Here is a 15,869-nt window from a genome sequence, read left to right on the forward strand (position 1 = left end):
CTAATAGAAATCTGGGACCAATGACTCGGATGGATGTTGGGGGGGGAAATCAGCGGCATCTGAGACAGCTAGAAATGAGCGCCTGTCGGTCGGTTAATCAGCAAGTCTTGTTTCAGATCAGGAAGGATGGCTCGGAACATCAGACATCAAGACACTGGAAAGGGAGAATGTTTAAGCTCGCATCAATTCAAAAGTAAAAGCTCCCTCGCCGAGGGGCTGTTATCAGTCATGAAATGAGCCCTTAAACACCGGATCCTACACGTGGCAGCTTAAAGTTCCAGAGACTCCAACTCTTGCAATCTCAATCTTGTGTGTGCAATTCGAGAGTGAGATGGGTGAGAAATCTGCATAAACATGGTCCTTCTATTTGTCTCTGTTTACACGTAGCTGCAGATTAATGAAGGACAGACGTGTGAATAACTACTTAATAATAACATTGATTTTAAAACTCAATTTCCAAATAAATATAATATTAAACATGTATGTATGTTTTTTGTTACAATATAGACCAGTCGCACGTGGAAGGCTTTATCAGTAACTCCACTGCAGAGAAATATACGACGAACCTATTGTATTGTATTTTCAAGGATTCACTTTACACCCTGCTTCTCACAAGTTAACCTCTCAAAAGGTGTCAGAACCCCCCCCCCCCGTAAAAAACCTTAGACCTTGATAATGCTCCAGATGATACTGAGTTCTTGGCTGCGTTTCTAGCTGTCCGGCCGGTGCCCCGACATGCGGAGTAGAAAGGACCCTTACAGCTTTCATTTCAATTAAATGTATTTATATATATCTATATTATTCCTTTAGGGGAAACAGTGGTATATCCAATCACATTAGGCCTTGGTTGGTGAGTCGTGGACGGCACACTCCTCTTGTTCCCTGGTATTGACTCGGTTCTCTTCTTTCACCTCCTCAAGGTCAGTCTGGAGATTGTGGCTGACGTTGATGTTGTCCTGCAATGCCACCACCTCCTTTTCAAGAGCTTCCTTCTCTCTGATGTGGTCCTACTGCTCTTCTAGGAGTCTGCAGAGTTCCGTTCTGAGGCCCTGATTGACTTCCTCTTCAGCGTGGAGCTTGGTGGCATGCTCCAGGTTGCTTGAGACCTGTTGGTGTTTCAGGTCCTCCAAGTCTTTCAGAAAGGTCTTCTCCTTCTCTGAGGTGTTTTCCTGCAATGCCACCACCTCCTTTTCAAGAGCTTCCTTCTTTCTAATGTTTTCCTCCTGCTCTTCTAGGAGTCTGCAGAGTTCCGTTCTGAGGCCCTGACTGACCTCCTCTTCAGCGTGGAGCTTGGTGGCATTCTCCAGGTTGCTTGAGACCTGTTGGTGTTTCAGGTCCTCCAAGTCTTTCAGAAAGGTCTTCTCCTTCTCTGAGATGTTTTCCTGCAATGCCACCACCTCCTTTTCAAGAGCGTCCTTCTTTTTGATGTTTTCCTCCTGCTCTTCTAGGAGTCTGCAGAGTTCCGTTCTGAGGCCCTGACTGACCTCCTCCTCAGCGTGGAGCTTGGTGGCATGCTCCAGGTTGCTTGAGACCTGTTGGTGTTTCAGGTCCTCCAAGTCTTTCAGAAAGGTCTTCTCCTTCTCTGAGGTGTTTTCCTGCAATGCCACCACCTCCTTTTCAAGAGCTTCCTTCTTTCTAATGTTTTCCTCCTGCTCTTCTAGGAGTCTGCAGAGTTCCGTTCTGAGGCCCTGACTGACCTCCTCCTCAGCGTGGAGCTTGGTGGCATTCTCCAGGTTGCTTGAGACCTGTTGGTGTTTCAGGTCCTCCAAGTCTTTCAGAAAGGTCTTCTCCTTCTCTGAGGTGTTTTCCTGCAATGCCACCACCTCCTTTTCAAGAGCTTCCTTCTTTCTAATGTTTTCCTCCTGCTCTTCTAGGAGTCTGCAGAGTTCCGTTCTGAGGCCCTGACTGACCTCCTCCTCAGCGTGGAGCTTGGTGGCATTCTCCAGGTTGCTTGAGACCTGTTGGTGTTTCAGGTCCTCCAAGTCTTTCAGAAAGGTCTTCTCCTTCTCTGAGATGTTTTCCTGCAATGCCACCACCTCTTTTTCAAGAGCGTCCTTCTTTTTGATGTTTTCCTCCTGCTCTTCTAGGAGTCTGCAGAGTTCCGTTCTGAGGCCCTGACTGACCTCCTCCTCAGCGTGGAGCTTGGTGTCATGCTCCAGGTTGCTTGAGAGCTGTTGGTGTTTCAAGTCCTCAATGTCTTTAACAAAGGTCTTCTCCATCTCAGAGGCGTTGTCCTTCAGAGTCTGGATCTTCACCTTCATGTGGCGAAGCAGATCATCCTTCGTTACCATTAGCTGCTTTCTGGCTGCCAGATCCTTGGACATCTTGAGTTTCATCTTTAAATCCTCATCATGGCTCCAGTTGGTCTGAAGAAGTTCTTCACGGAGAGCTGCATTTCTCTCTCTCTCGAGCTGGATCTCCGCTGAGAATTTCTGCTCCCTGATTATATGAGACATTTGCAGGTTCTCAAATTCCATTTGAAGTTCCTTCTCCTTCTTGGTTTTGAGGGTGCTGCAAACCCCACTGGCAATCCCAAAGGTGTTCATCGTCTCCGGTTCACCAGCCCTCCAGAGTCTCTCCATTTCTTCACGCCTGGCTTTCTCCATCTCCTTCAGGCTCTTCTCAAGGGCCAGCTCCTCTGTCACCTCATGCAGTTGTTGAATAAGCTCACTTTTTGTGTTGGTCTCTGAGTAGTTTTGGACCACCTCACGTGGAATAACTGGGAAAGCTTTGACAGTAAAATTCTGCCGCCTGGCTTGGTCCTGGTTGTACCGGGGGGCCCGGGGCCTCCTGTTGTTTCCACCACGCTGCATCGATTAGCTGGGAGACACGTATACAATGATCTTGTACAAATGCAGTTAGTAACTGATGAACTTGTAATGATACGGTCTGTCAGGGATAAACGGTTGTGACAACTTGTTTTTATTTAAATTGGTGTTTCCGTGGAAGGTTCTCTCTCTGTGACAATGGTGTCCTGGTGCTATGGCAACCACTGTTATTATTTTTTAATGGATTCACCATTTTATTTAGGTTTTACTGAATGTTTGTGTTTGAATGTTTTTGAGGCAATCTCCACACAATACATGACACGAGTATGTTGTCAATTCTGTCTCCACGCTAGCATGTAATGTCCTGTTTAATGATTTTATACCACTGTCGAGTACACATTTTTCTCACACACATATTGCTTCACTAACTATGACTATTTCTTTGACTATAATGACTCCCACTGAAGGTTTTATAATAAATAAGCGATACCAAATTCCCTGGTAATTTGGTTTTATTTCATTAAATGACTTAACTAAGGGGGCGGCACGGTGACGTGGTGGTTAGCACTGTCGCAGCAAGAAGGTCCTGGGTTTGATTCCGCCCAGTGGCCTTTCTGTGTGGAGTCTACATGTTCTCCCCGTGTCTGCGTGGGTTCTCTCCGGGTTCTCCGGCTTCCTCCCACAGTCCAAAGACATGCTCTGAGGATCAGGTCGATTGGGGACTCTGGCTGGGATAGTCTCCAGCCCCCTCGCGACCCTGTGTGCAGGATAAGCAGTTTGACGATGGATGGGACTTAACTAAGCTCATCTTTTAAAGATGATTACTTTAGAGAATATATGTATGCTCTGATATGAAAACTGTTTCTGTTTTTAGTCAATTAAGAGTTTTAAGTTTTTGGTCCTTTGCTATGTAAAAGATCACAAATAAGACGAATGTTCACATGCTTCTCCGTGCCCCAGTGGATTATGGGACGATTTTTGCCCTACAGGGGACAAAGCAGTTTTTAAATGAGTACGAGCTTATACACTAGGTCCGTTTTTATAGGGTCCAAAGCAAGCCGAGGATACTTTCTCTGTGAAAACAATTATAAATAATCTGCACAGTTGCTTCTGTGATGTTGATTGGATGCGTACGGCGCCGTCCTGTGTTTGCCCACACTCTGGGGCTTCTGCACACACACACACACACACACACACACACACGATGTACTCAATGGAAACACATAACATTAGAACGATGTATAGGCAACCCTGACAAACTATATTCCAACACACTATTATATTTAACTTGTAAAAAAAGCCTCTTTTCTTTTGACAAAGGACTTGAACAACCCGCCATGCAAATAATCTGACTTGAAGGAAGCCATTACTCACTCAGTGCCCCTTTGTATTAGATTGCGGCTTTTTCCGTTTCCCATTATGTAATAACTTGGTTACCAAGGTCCTGTTTTTTTTTTCTTCTTTACTCAGGCATCCCTAAAATGTGTCTGCCTCTCCGTCCCTTCATCTGATGGGCTTTTTGGGTGTGTTGCTGAGGACCCAAAGAGGTGTAATGTCTTCTTCTCATCTACGGGACATATTATTATTATTATTATTATTAATAAATAAGAAGCGGACAGGGCCGTAGTGATGTCACACATTAGTTCAGTGGACTGACGTTTTGAAGCTTTAGGTTTGGCATTTTTTGCTCTCGCCATCTTGGCTTTTTATATTGATGGCCTATTATATAGCCTGTAAATCGCTGCGTAGCCCCGCCCCAAAGTATATCCTACTTTATGGTCTGTTTGACTCTAAATGAACATCATGCTGTATTGAAAAAGACTTGTAACTAGAGAATGAGACCATAATCTCATGTTTACAATGTTTAACGAGGAGAGGAGTTTGACCAAACTTCCTCCAAGAACTTTAACTTTACTTTTACTTTACTTGACTCAATGTCTGCTGTCAGGACTCCAAGCTATTATCTGTGTGACCTTTTTAAATGCAGAGTTTCCGAATGAGTAGGCGGACATAAATGATGAACTACGTAAGTATACCTCGGCCGTCTAATCGATGCTCGCTTAGAATGCTGCATGCAGTGTTTGGTTGTGAAACTGTCACTTTAATGTGATATTCAGATATTCACAAGGAACGGATGCATCTAATGTCACATTAAATTGGATGGAATCTATAGGGATCAGATACTATACCTCTTCCCAGTTTCCCAAATGGATGTGATCAGTGCTTGATGGTAATTCAACATACCCGACAGCCCTATTTGTGTAATAACTTCCAGCAGGTTAAACGATGTCATGTCTCCACATGCGCTTCAGGGAGTCGATCAAATGATTATTTTGTTAAAGGGACCCTCGGCTACCCGACACAGGGATGATGAATCGTATCAACGGCCCGATCCATCGTCCTCTCCTGTAATTTGTCCACATCTTTTTGTCCCCGGCCGACAATAACGTGGATTAATATTTAATATGCGGGGGGGTAATGCCCCCCCCCCCTTTCCTCTTTCCTGCTGCTGACTCGGCAGGATGTCCTCAGCCACTCAGTTACCACTAAACAGCTATTGAGGCCCACTTCTTTCACAGGATGCTTACAAACATTATGTTATGGGAACGTGTGACAGGATGCTGACAGCAGAAACAGCTGCTTGACCCTGTAACTTAAACGTTGGCTTCATCACAAATATTCAGCAAAGGCGGTTCAGTGCATCCACTCCTTTCCAACTGAATCAAAAATCCTCCTCAAATGAGAGTAAAAGGTTTTTTTTTTTTTGCCCAGTTGCAAATGTTTTATTCCATTTCATCTTAAAATGCTTGTAAATACACTTGAAACCCTCAAAAGTCTGTGATATTTTTACCTCACGGCGTCTCCATAGAGATGGAGTCACAAAGTGGGAGAAGTCATTTCAGGCGTCAAGGACTAAAAGTCCCTTCTAATTTTCTGGATGGACGATGTTGGGTCAGCTGGACAATAACCTCTCCTTGTTGAATGGTTAGTGGCAAAGACGAGCAGCTGCTTTACGTGCAGCGCACACACGCCTCATGGCGTCATGCATCATGGGAAACTCCCGCCATGATAATTACACAAACACAGACGCATCTCCAAAAGTCGATGCTGGCAGCGGCACGAAGGCGTCGACCGGCCTTCTCGGCCTAATGCGCGCCACCGCTTCCACCCTCTTGACTGTCCTCGTCACCATGGTTACGTTGGCCGAGGCCCGTAGCTAACCTTTGTATCCGAGCAGGCTCAGATTTAAGTTTGAAAGACTTTTATTCTTTTTAAAATACTCTTCTCTTTGAGATGCGAAGCCGAATTCGACCTCAGACAAGGGGTCACCGCCTGGTATCCGGCAATAATAAAAAGAGAATCTTCTGTGTAGAACTGCAGATCAGCCAGGCTCCTATTTTCTCACATTGCCCTTCTCCGGAATCATCCGCAGTGCCGTCAAAACCAATATTAGCTGGAATCATCAGCGTGGGCTTTGGAGAGTGGAGATATTGAAGACGCAGGGGCGTGGAGAATAACACGCCTTTTTAATGAATTGTCGGATTGTTTTTCTGCTGGAGCGGCTGCGTTGAAGCTTAGCGGCCTTTCTGATTTTGGACCAACTGGCATTTTCTATCCCTGTGTCTGGTTTGGGGATTGCTGGTATTTGGTTTGTGAGGAGGTTTGTGTCGGGGCACCAGCAGTGAGCGTGCATACACATGTCCATTTCCTTCCAGACACGCACACACACACACACACGCAGCACAGGCTGCATTCAGGCAAACAGACTCAAGTCAAAACGGTCTACTGGGACACTGCTGCAGCATTGGGGCTATATACATTTTTTTCAGGATTTGTCCCACTTACAAATCAAGCTCTAAACGGATAAATCATGTTATTCTGTGCTTGCTAAAGGGCAGCAGTAACAAATATTTATTTTGGGTCCTGTTAAGTAGTACTGAAGACATCCTAAGGGGGGACACAAGTACCTGAACCAAATAGTGTGACCATCCAGCCGTTAGTTGCGGAGAAATTTGGCTCAAAGCGCCCGTGTGGCGGAGCGCGGGGACCAGCCGCTGATCCTCCGGCCGTCGCGGGCCGCAAACTTTAATGAGCAAATTGATTTAATGTGTCCTCCTGTGTGAGGAGGGAGCGGCAGTAAGTACAGCACCGATTGATTCATCGTGGGGCCTGAAAATGAAAGCGCTATTTAACACCGGCTGATGCGGCCACGTACCGCCGTTTAGATGTAAAAATAAATCCTACTGCCTGCAGAACGGCACCTTGCGGTTTATCATTGTTAACAAGCGTATGAGGGGAGAATTCATACCATAAGGAAATGTTATACCGGTATACCACACATCCCTATCATTAAGGTTGCCTCTTTACGTTTTTAGGATCCTTTTAAAAGGAATTTAAAACTTTAAAGACCACTGACTTTTTTAGTTGAGTAAAATGAGGTAATTACATCCCTCGCCCCTTGACAGTAAAGGTTTCCACTTACAGGAATTATGCACAATTGCAGTTCCATGTATCTTTTCCTTGAACAATATTCCAATATTTCACATTCAGGGACAGAGAAGACATTATTGCCAATGCAAATCTGATGCATTTACATGAGTAGTCTAAGAACATCCCGCGATACTAAATCTCTTGTCTGTGGTTGTAATGTAATCTGCAGCGGGCGCAGTGACACCTAACCACTCCCCCTCACCGTCTCTTTCCTGTTTGACCTTTCTCTCTCCCTGCTGGAGTTGATTTACACGTGGACATTCGTCAGCCGCAGCGAGGCTTTCCGGTCCTCCTCTAATCGCCTGCTGGACCTGCTCCAAAACAATGGGCCTTTTTTTTAATATAAAGCGCTGCATTCCTGGAGAAACTAGAGAAAGAGAGAAATTGATAGATGTGAGAAAGGTGAATTTACAATATGTGTAATTCCCCCTTTTGGCAGGATGACGTTTAATTGGTGTGATTGAAGGCAGATGCAGCGGCAAAGGTTGGGAAGATGCCAAGAACCGGAGCTTCAGAGCGTGTGAAGAGGTGCAGGTAGAGAGACAGCAGCAGCATGCAGCTTACTGGATATGTGGGAATATATATATATATATATATATATATACACACGTATTCATCCAACAGACTCATAGAGTGGAAATAATCCTGCCTGCAGTTATATATATATCAAGGGAAAAGGAGACTTTCCCTTTATATTATCTCGACTGCTATTGTTTTATTGTGGCATTAATGCGACGCAGTGCCAGAAATCTGGTTATTTAATCTATTATTTAACCCAAGGTGGCCTGGTTCCAATCGCCGTTGAATCTCAGGGAGGCGTGGCCAGCAGCACGTGGGCGCCATCCAACAGCTTATTAAATAACAAGTTTTATTACAATAAGTTTTATTGTAATAGGAATAAGACGTTTTCCATCATCGGTTTAGCAAAGCTTTGTTTAGTGACTAGTCTGTTAATAATATAAGAATGGAGGCATTTTACTTTAGAAGATTTTATAGCAAATAAAATGGTTGTATCCACAGTTTTAAAGTTACAACATTGACCATGAAACAATATCGTACCAGGTCGCAGAGTTTCGATCGGCCGCATTCGAGCACAAAAAGCGCGTCGCAGACAGCGATTTACCCACGGCCAAACATGCCACGTCTCTTTGCCTGAAAGGATACCTCTCACTCCAAGGCGTTTTATTTTTTGGAGGGCGAAATGATTGTCAGACTAAGGAAGGCTGGGGGGAAAAGACACTTTTCAATCAAGTCTGTCTCTTTCTGTCCAACTCCCAGGCCCTCAGCAATCAGCCAGCCGCCGCGTCTCCCATTAACCTCGACACAAAGGCGCACTTTGACGCGGCGGCTACATCGGCTTGTTGAGAACTGGCTTTTATCTGAGAGGTGGGGTGACGTGCCGAGAGATGTTTGGAGCTCACGGCTATTCCAATGGAGTCTTTGGGGACAAAAGCATCCGCAGAATGAATAAAATGCAATGCTTTGGGGGCGGCCATTGTTCACCGGCACTCTGACTGGGACGAGACTCCTTAACGAGTCAGAAGGTTCTGGAAGGGTTTGTCCAAATCACCGGGAGGAGGAGGGAGAGTCCTTGAGGGTGTTAACAGGCGAGCAGAGTGTAGAGCTTCCACTATTATAGTTTTCGGCTCTTGTGTTCCTCCTGCACATCACACACACAACATATTCCTTCCTAATGCATATTGTGCATCTCAGAGGGAACTGTTGCACCGTTCGGGTAGTATTTGGACCTTGTTCTACTTGATATTACAAATGTACTATACTTTGTTCACTTCTGCATACTGCCATGTGTATAACGTTGTTACCCGCTGACCAGGTGAAAACCACAAAGACAAAGGCACGTTATTTATGACAATAAAAAAGATCAATCAATCAATAAATTGATCACTTTATGTTAAAAGATTTCTCCTATGTATAGTCGTAATATTATAACTTTTTAGCACTAAATATTACCATCCAGTGGCTCAAAACCCAACGAGCTGAGCCGTCACTCTAACCGCCACGTACCATGCTGTGAATGGATCGGGTCCAGCTTACATCCAGGACACGGTCAAACCCGCCGTCCCAACCCGCACTCTCCGCTCTGCATCTGCAAAACTGCTCGTCCCTCCCTCACTGAGAGCAAAACACTCGACTAGATCACGACTCTTTGCTGTCGTTGCTCCGAAATGGTGGAACGAGCTCTCTGAAAGACACACCTCTTCAGACTCTACCTCGACTAGACAAGAAATTGTAGCACTTAAATTGTACTTATAATGCCTCTTATCTATAGCAAGTTGTAGATTGGCTTTTGAGTTATTGTATCCTTATTGTTGAAATGCACTTATTGTCGTAAGTCGCTTTGGATAAAAGCGTCAGCTAAATTAAATTTGCATAATTTATTTTGAAACCTGTCACTTCCTACGGATTCCTTAGCGGAGTGAACCCGTTCGCCTGTAGGTGCATAAACAAAGCATCAGGGTTACGATTCGGGTAAGCTGGGGGGATTCTTCAGACTCATTTCACAGAGGCAGTAGTTTTTTTTAATTTTTTATGAGGAGACATCCTCATTTTGCCCTCCTTCTGCATGAATACTGAGCGGGACTTATCGGCCTCCCATGCCGCGGTAAATCCTCTGCACCGGCAGCGCTTTGATCCTCCGTGCCACCGAATCGGTGCAGCCATCAACCATGTTCCTAATTCTGCTGGTGTGAATATAATGAGAGACTTACATTTAAACTCTTGTCTTTGTACCATGAATATGAAAACAGTACACAGGCTTTGAAATAGCTTCAAACATGACGGATGGGGAAATAAATCACTAACGGGTGTTTCAGGGTTTGTAACTAACTGATTCTCTGTTTTCGGACTTTGTTGAGGTTATAACACATCATAACATCTTAAAACTCACAGCCCGGGTTAATAATAATAATGTGTTTTGTCAGACTGTCAGAGAAGAACACACTGCTTTCACATCTCAAAAAGGAGACGCTCGCTACACAACAAGCAACAAACGCGTCATTCATAACCTCTTATGTAACCTCTAAACCAACGTCGGCTTTTTCAATTCTTTGACAAGTTCTTGGCGGCTCGAGTAGACTATTTGGAACTTCATAAAAAAGCTGAACCTTACTGTGCAAGAACATGTTTTCCGCTTCTAAATAGTGGCATTTAAAAGAAAAGTGGATGTATTCACTACAGATCCATATTGAAATGTCTACAATTCTCTGTTGAATAAGGGTTGAATCACTTCCTTTACATGCAATCTTCTAGTGGACAACAATGCGGTCTTGTGGGCGACACAGTAAAAAGACCTCCCACACCACAGAGCCAACTCTCCCTGCCTCTCTCTCACACACACACACACACACACACACACACACACAACAAAAAAAACAACAAAAACAAAAATATTGAATTTTCTCCACATCGATGCCAGCTCAAGGGCAGATTGGCTTAGGCACTGTTTTCTTCTTTGTGCAGAAAGTCTTGTTAAGTGCTTCCAGGAGCTTCTGCCGACCTCGGTGGGAGTACATCACAGGAACGGACAAGCAATTTCTACATGGTTGCAGGTTGAAAGCAGACGAAGGACGTAAACGTGATATGATTCATTCTGTTACTATTCACAGCCACGTTGTCTCTGTGAGGTGTGAGTGGACTTAACTTAACTTGACTTGGACTTTCATCCAAGATGGCGCCGTTGATGGCCGCCCCGGTGCTTCGGTGCGCTTCGTTTTTTGTTGTTTTTGTTGTTAATTACGTTTGCTGCTGCGATTCCCGGAGCTCTTTCACCAGAGATGAGCTCTTGAACATCCGTGGAACAACTCCAGCGGAGTTACTTCCAACTTTCCTGCTTTCTTTCTAGTCTAGTAATTTGCGGCTATTCTAGTCAAAGGTGCGCTCACCTTTAGTCACGCGGTGAGACGCCGTCGGAGAGGAAAACGGGCCGGCTCGCTGGTGAGACTCCGCAAGCGTGGTTCTCGCACTCCGCTGCCAGGCATCTTTCTCTCCAACGTGCGCTCACTGTGCAACAAACTGGACGAAATTCAGCTGCTGATGAGCAGAGACAGAGACTTCTCTACATCCTCCGTCTTGTGCTTCACGGAGACGTGGCTCTGCGGATCGATACCGGACTCCGCGCTCCAGCTGGCGGGCTTCCAGCTGCTCCGAGCGGACCGCGACACGGAGCTCTCCGGCAAGACGAAGGGTGGAGGAATCTGCTTCTACTTCAACAACAGCTGGTGCAACGACGTAACGGTGATCCTACAACACTGTTCTCCTGATCTGGAAACTTTTTTCATCCACTGCAAACCCTTTTATTCCCCCCGTGAGTTCGCTTCATTCATCCTGGTCGGTGTTTACATGCCGCCGGCGGGCAACGTGCACGAGGCACAGCGGACACTCGCCGACCAGATACGGCGTGTGGAGCGGACCAACCCGGACTCTTTAGTTATTGTCCTCGGGGACTTTAACAAAGGAAATCTCACCCATGAACTCCCTAAATACAGACAGTTTATTAAATGCCCCACCAGAGAGGAGAACACGCTGGATCACTGTTACACCACAGTAAGCAGGGCTTATCACGCCGTCCCTCGTGCTGCACTGGGACACTCTGACCACGTCATGGTCCATCTGATTCCTGCATACAGGCAGAAACTAAAGCTCTGCAAACCTGTGGTGAGGGAATTCAAGAAGTGGACCAGTGAGGCGCTGGAGGATCTTCGGGCGTGCTTGGACTGCACAGACTGGGATGTTTTCAGGACTGCTACTGACAGTCTGGATGAGTTCACAGAGGCTGTAACTTCCTACATCGGCTTCTGTGAGGACAGCTGTGTACCATCATGCACCAGGGTGAGTTACAACAACGACAAACCCTGGTTCACAGCGGAACTCAGAACACTACGCCTGCAGAAGGATCAGGCATTTAGGAGTGGGGACAAAGACTTGTACACAGAGGCAAAATACAAGTTTAGCAAGGCGGTGAGAGACGCTAAACGACTGTACTCTGAGAAACTCCAACAACAGTTCTCAGCAAGTGACTCTGCTTCGGTTTGGAGAGGCCTCAAACACCTCACCAACTACAAGCCAAAAACCCCCCACTCCATGAATGACCTCCGCCTGGCAGACGAGCTCAATGAGTTCTACTGCAGATTTGAAAGACAATGTCCTGATTCCATCCCCCACAGCTCCACCAACCTGCTGCAGTCCCCCTCCCCTCCCTCCCCCAGCCCATCAGGTGCTCACGCCTCTTCATCTATTTCACCTTCCCCTCCCCCACCAGCAACGACCCTCTCTATTCTGGAGAGAGACGTTAACCGGCTCTTTAGAAGACTTAATCCCCGTAAGGCAGCCGGTCCGGATTCCGTTTCCCCTCACACCCTGAAGCATTGTGCTGACCAGCTGTCTCCGGTGTTCACTGACATCTTCAACACCTCCCTGGAGACCTGCCACGTACCAGCCTGCTTCAAGGCCTCCACCATCATCCCTGTCCCCAAGAAGCCCAGGATCACAGGACTCAATGACTACAGGCCCGTCGCCCTGACCTCTGTAGTCATGAGGTCTTTTGAACGGCTAGTCCTGTCCCACCTGAAGTCCCTCACCGACCCCCTCCTGGACCCCCTGCAGTTCGCCTACAGAGCCCCACCCTCCCCCATCACCCTGTGTGACTCCCCCGTCACTATTGTGGATTCCTTCCGTTTCCTGGGCTCCATCATCACCCAGGACCTCAAGTGGGAGCTGAACATCAGCTCCATCACCAAGAAGGCTCAGCAGAGGTTGTTCTTCCTGAGGCAGCTGAAGAAACTCAACCTGCCAAAGACGTTGATGGTCCACTTCTACACGGCCATCATCGAGTCCATCCTCTGCTCCTCCATCACCGTCTGGTACGCTGCAGCCACAGCCAAGGACAAGGGCAGCCTTCAGCGTGTCATCCGCTCTGCAGAGAGGGTGATCGGCTGCAATCTGCCGTCCCTGCAGGACTTGTTCGCTTCCAGGTCCCTGAAGCGAGCTAAAAAGATTGCGGCCGACCCCTCCCACCCCGGACAAAAACTGTTTGTGCCCCTTCCATCTGGCAGGAGGCTGAGGTCCATCAGGACTACGACCTCCCGCCACACGAACAGTTTCTTCCCGTCGGCAGTCGGGCTCATCAACAGAGATGGTCCCCCACTGCCTGACTATAACACTCCAGCGGTCACTCCCCCTCACACTGCACATGTCACTTTAACTGCAATTCATCACTTTGTCACTTGTCACTTTGTCTCTTGTCTGTTACTTGTTTGTTAGTGCACTTTATGCTTAAAATTTTCCTTTTTACTTTTTAATATTTACTTTTTTTAAACTTTATTCCCTTGTTTTATACTAACCCATAGCCTTAGTGTCAGGGATGGGGGTGGAATGCAGGACTCAGACGCAGACTTGCGGGAAACAAAAGACTTTAATAGTCACAAGGGTCAAAAAACACAGGAACCGGGGCAAACGCACACAGGCAAGAGACTACGGCGATCCAAGACGAAAGACATGCGTGGCAAAAGACAATGACGCGACAAGTGACACAAGAGACACACGGCTTAAATACACAAGGGAGGTGCAGGTGATTGGACACAGGTGGAAACTATTAGACGAACACAGGGGATGACGAGACAAGGCAGGAAGTGAAGTTACCCGGGGACACGAGTGGCAGAAAACTACAAAATAAGACAGGAAGTGAACCACACCGTGACACTTAGCCTTATTCTACTAACCCATTGCATTAGCATTTCATTCCACTTTATTTTATTACCTGTGCACTGTTGTCTTGTCTGTCTACTGTCGCGCACCAACCGCCAAGACAAATTCCTTGTATGTTTGACATATTTTGGCTAATAAATGTTTCCTGATTCCTGATTGATGATTTAATGTCTTCTATGGACTGCGTACACTTCTACTGTTTTCTGCCTTTAAACTCTCACATATAAGAGTGGTATTGATCTTTTTCACTGAAGACTGTTAAAGAAATGGCGAAGTGGTCCGCGGTCCGTGGTCCGCCTACGGAAAAGCTCTCCAGGAGAGATGTTTGATTCTCACTTTAAAGCCACTGTACTCTCATGTGTCAGCCGAGGGTTTTAAAGAAAGCACTCGTCAGTAAAAGACATTTAACCTTAATAATTGACCGACTGTTTTCCAGAAGGTGTTTTCGTCTATTTATCCGAGCATTGCATTTGTGTCCTCTTGGATGTGCTTGGATTGGCTTGGATGTTCGTATAGCTCATTACATCTCAGGAACATCATCTTGAAGCACAGAGGAGAAAATAAAACATTTCTTTGAGACGTCACACTGTAGGAGAGCGTCTGTGTGTTTTTTGTGGAAACAAGGCTTTTCATTCCTTTGTTTGTTTTGCCAAAAAGGCCCCTTCAACTCTTTACAGTGTCTCCTACACAGCTCTTCTTCTGAGTGTGGTGTTGTGTGCGTGCGTCTGCACAATAGATGGAAACTGGGCATGTAGTTATGCTCAATGCTTGTGTGAAAGGAAGAAAGAAAAAAAGATATCCATCATGAATATTCCATTAGAAGAGGACCGGCGGGGGGTTTAACAGCCTTCCAGCACTTGCATCTTCTCCTCAGCTATCCGTTCTTTTTGGCAGGCAGTTGCCTCAGAGACCACCCACAATATGTCATGCCACAAAAAAACCCGTTCATCTACCTTGTTGTTGTGTATATGAAAAGATGTCTATGTCCATCTCTGGTGCAGCACTGTCAACGTCTGTGTGTGTGTGTGTGTGTCTGCTTGTGTAAAACTGAGACGTAATAGTTTCCAAAATTCTAAACTCCGGCAGCATGATGTCGGAGGAGGAGGAGGAGGAGGAGGAGGAGGAGATGGGGCTGCCGCTGAGCTCCCCTTCTCCTTCCGGAGCTCTGAAGCCGGATCTGGTTCTGTCCACGGTGGACTGGCCTCTACCTGTGATGTGCAGTTCATTCAGGAGAGACACGTTCGATGAGGAGAAGATAATAGTTCTTAACAGATATGTGACGATAAAGACTCTACAGGGAGACTTGTAATCAAGAGGCAACTGCCTCCATTTAGCTCACGCAGCGCAATTACTGCTGCTGTCAGGAGGAAGCTGATTGCTGTGAACAATGGGCCAATGAAGGAAAATTGAATGTAATGATACTCGTAGTATTAAGTGTCCGTAATAGTGCTTGTTATGTGTATTTATACATCATTTTAGAGCTATTTTCTGAGCTTATTTAAGTGGTTATTTATTGATTTCATTTGGAGCCGGTCGAGACTTTTTACGATAATGATTCCTCTCTGTGTTCACACCTCAGGCCTCTGGGGGCCATCCTCCATCACAAAGTGGCTCCTAAATGCTACTTAATGTTCCCAATATAACCCTCAAAATCTAAAAAGCCGCTGAGGAAAGGACTGGAAAACATCATGTTCCAATGGTTATTTTTAGGGCTGTGTAATTAAAGCGTTAATCTATGTGAATATTGTGGCCGAGATTAATGCGATATGCAATATTTTAACACAGCTCTGTTTAATTCAGGTGAGCCTGACTGTTTAGAGCACAGCAAAGTGCACGAGGACAGCAGGAAGATGTTCAAATATGTAGTTTTTTGTGTATAAAACACAC

At 46.0% G+C, this 15,869-nt stretch overlaps 1 protein-coding gene across 1 annotated transcript; it reads right to left on the reverse strand.

Annotated features, from left to right (window-relative positions):
* Nucleotides 1-564: 564 nt before the first annotated feature.
* On the reverse strand, nt 565-3,253 carry LOC144407987 (uncharacterized). The gene has a single exon (XM_078103089.1). The coding sequence runs from the start codon at nt 2,811-2,813 to the stop codon at nt 1,008-1,010; it is 1,806 nt and encodes a 601-aa protein (XP_077959215.1). The 5' UTR covers nt 2,814-3,253; the 3' UTR covers nt 565-1,007.
* Nucleotides 3,254-15,869: the final 12,616 nt, after the last annotated feature.

This window comes from Gasterosteus aculeatus, chromosome 5 (genome assembly GCF_964276395.1).
Source record: "Gasterosteus aculeatus chromosome 5, fGasAcu3.hap1.1, whole genome shotgun sequence".
NCBI lineage: Eukaryota > Metazoa > Chordata > Actinopteri > Perciformes > Gasterosteidae > Gasterosteus > Gasterosteus aculeatus.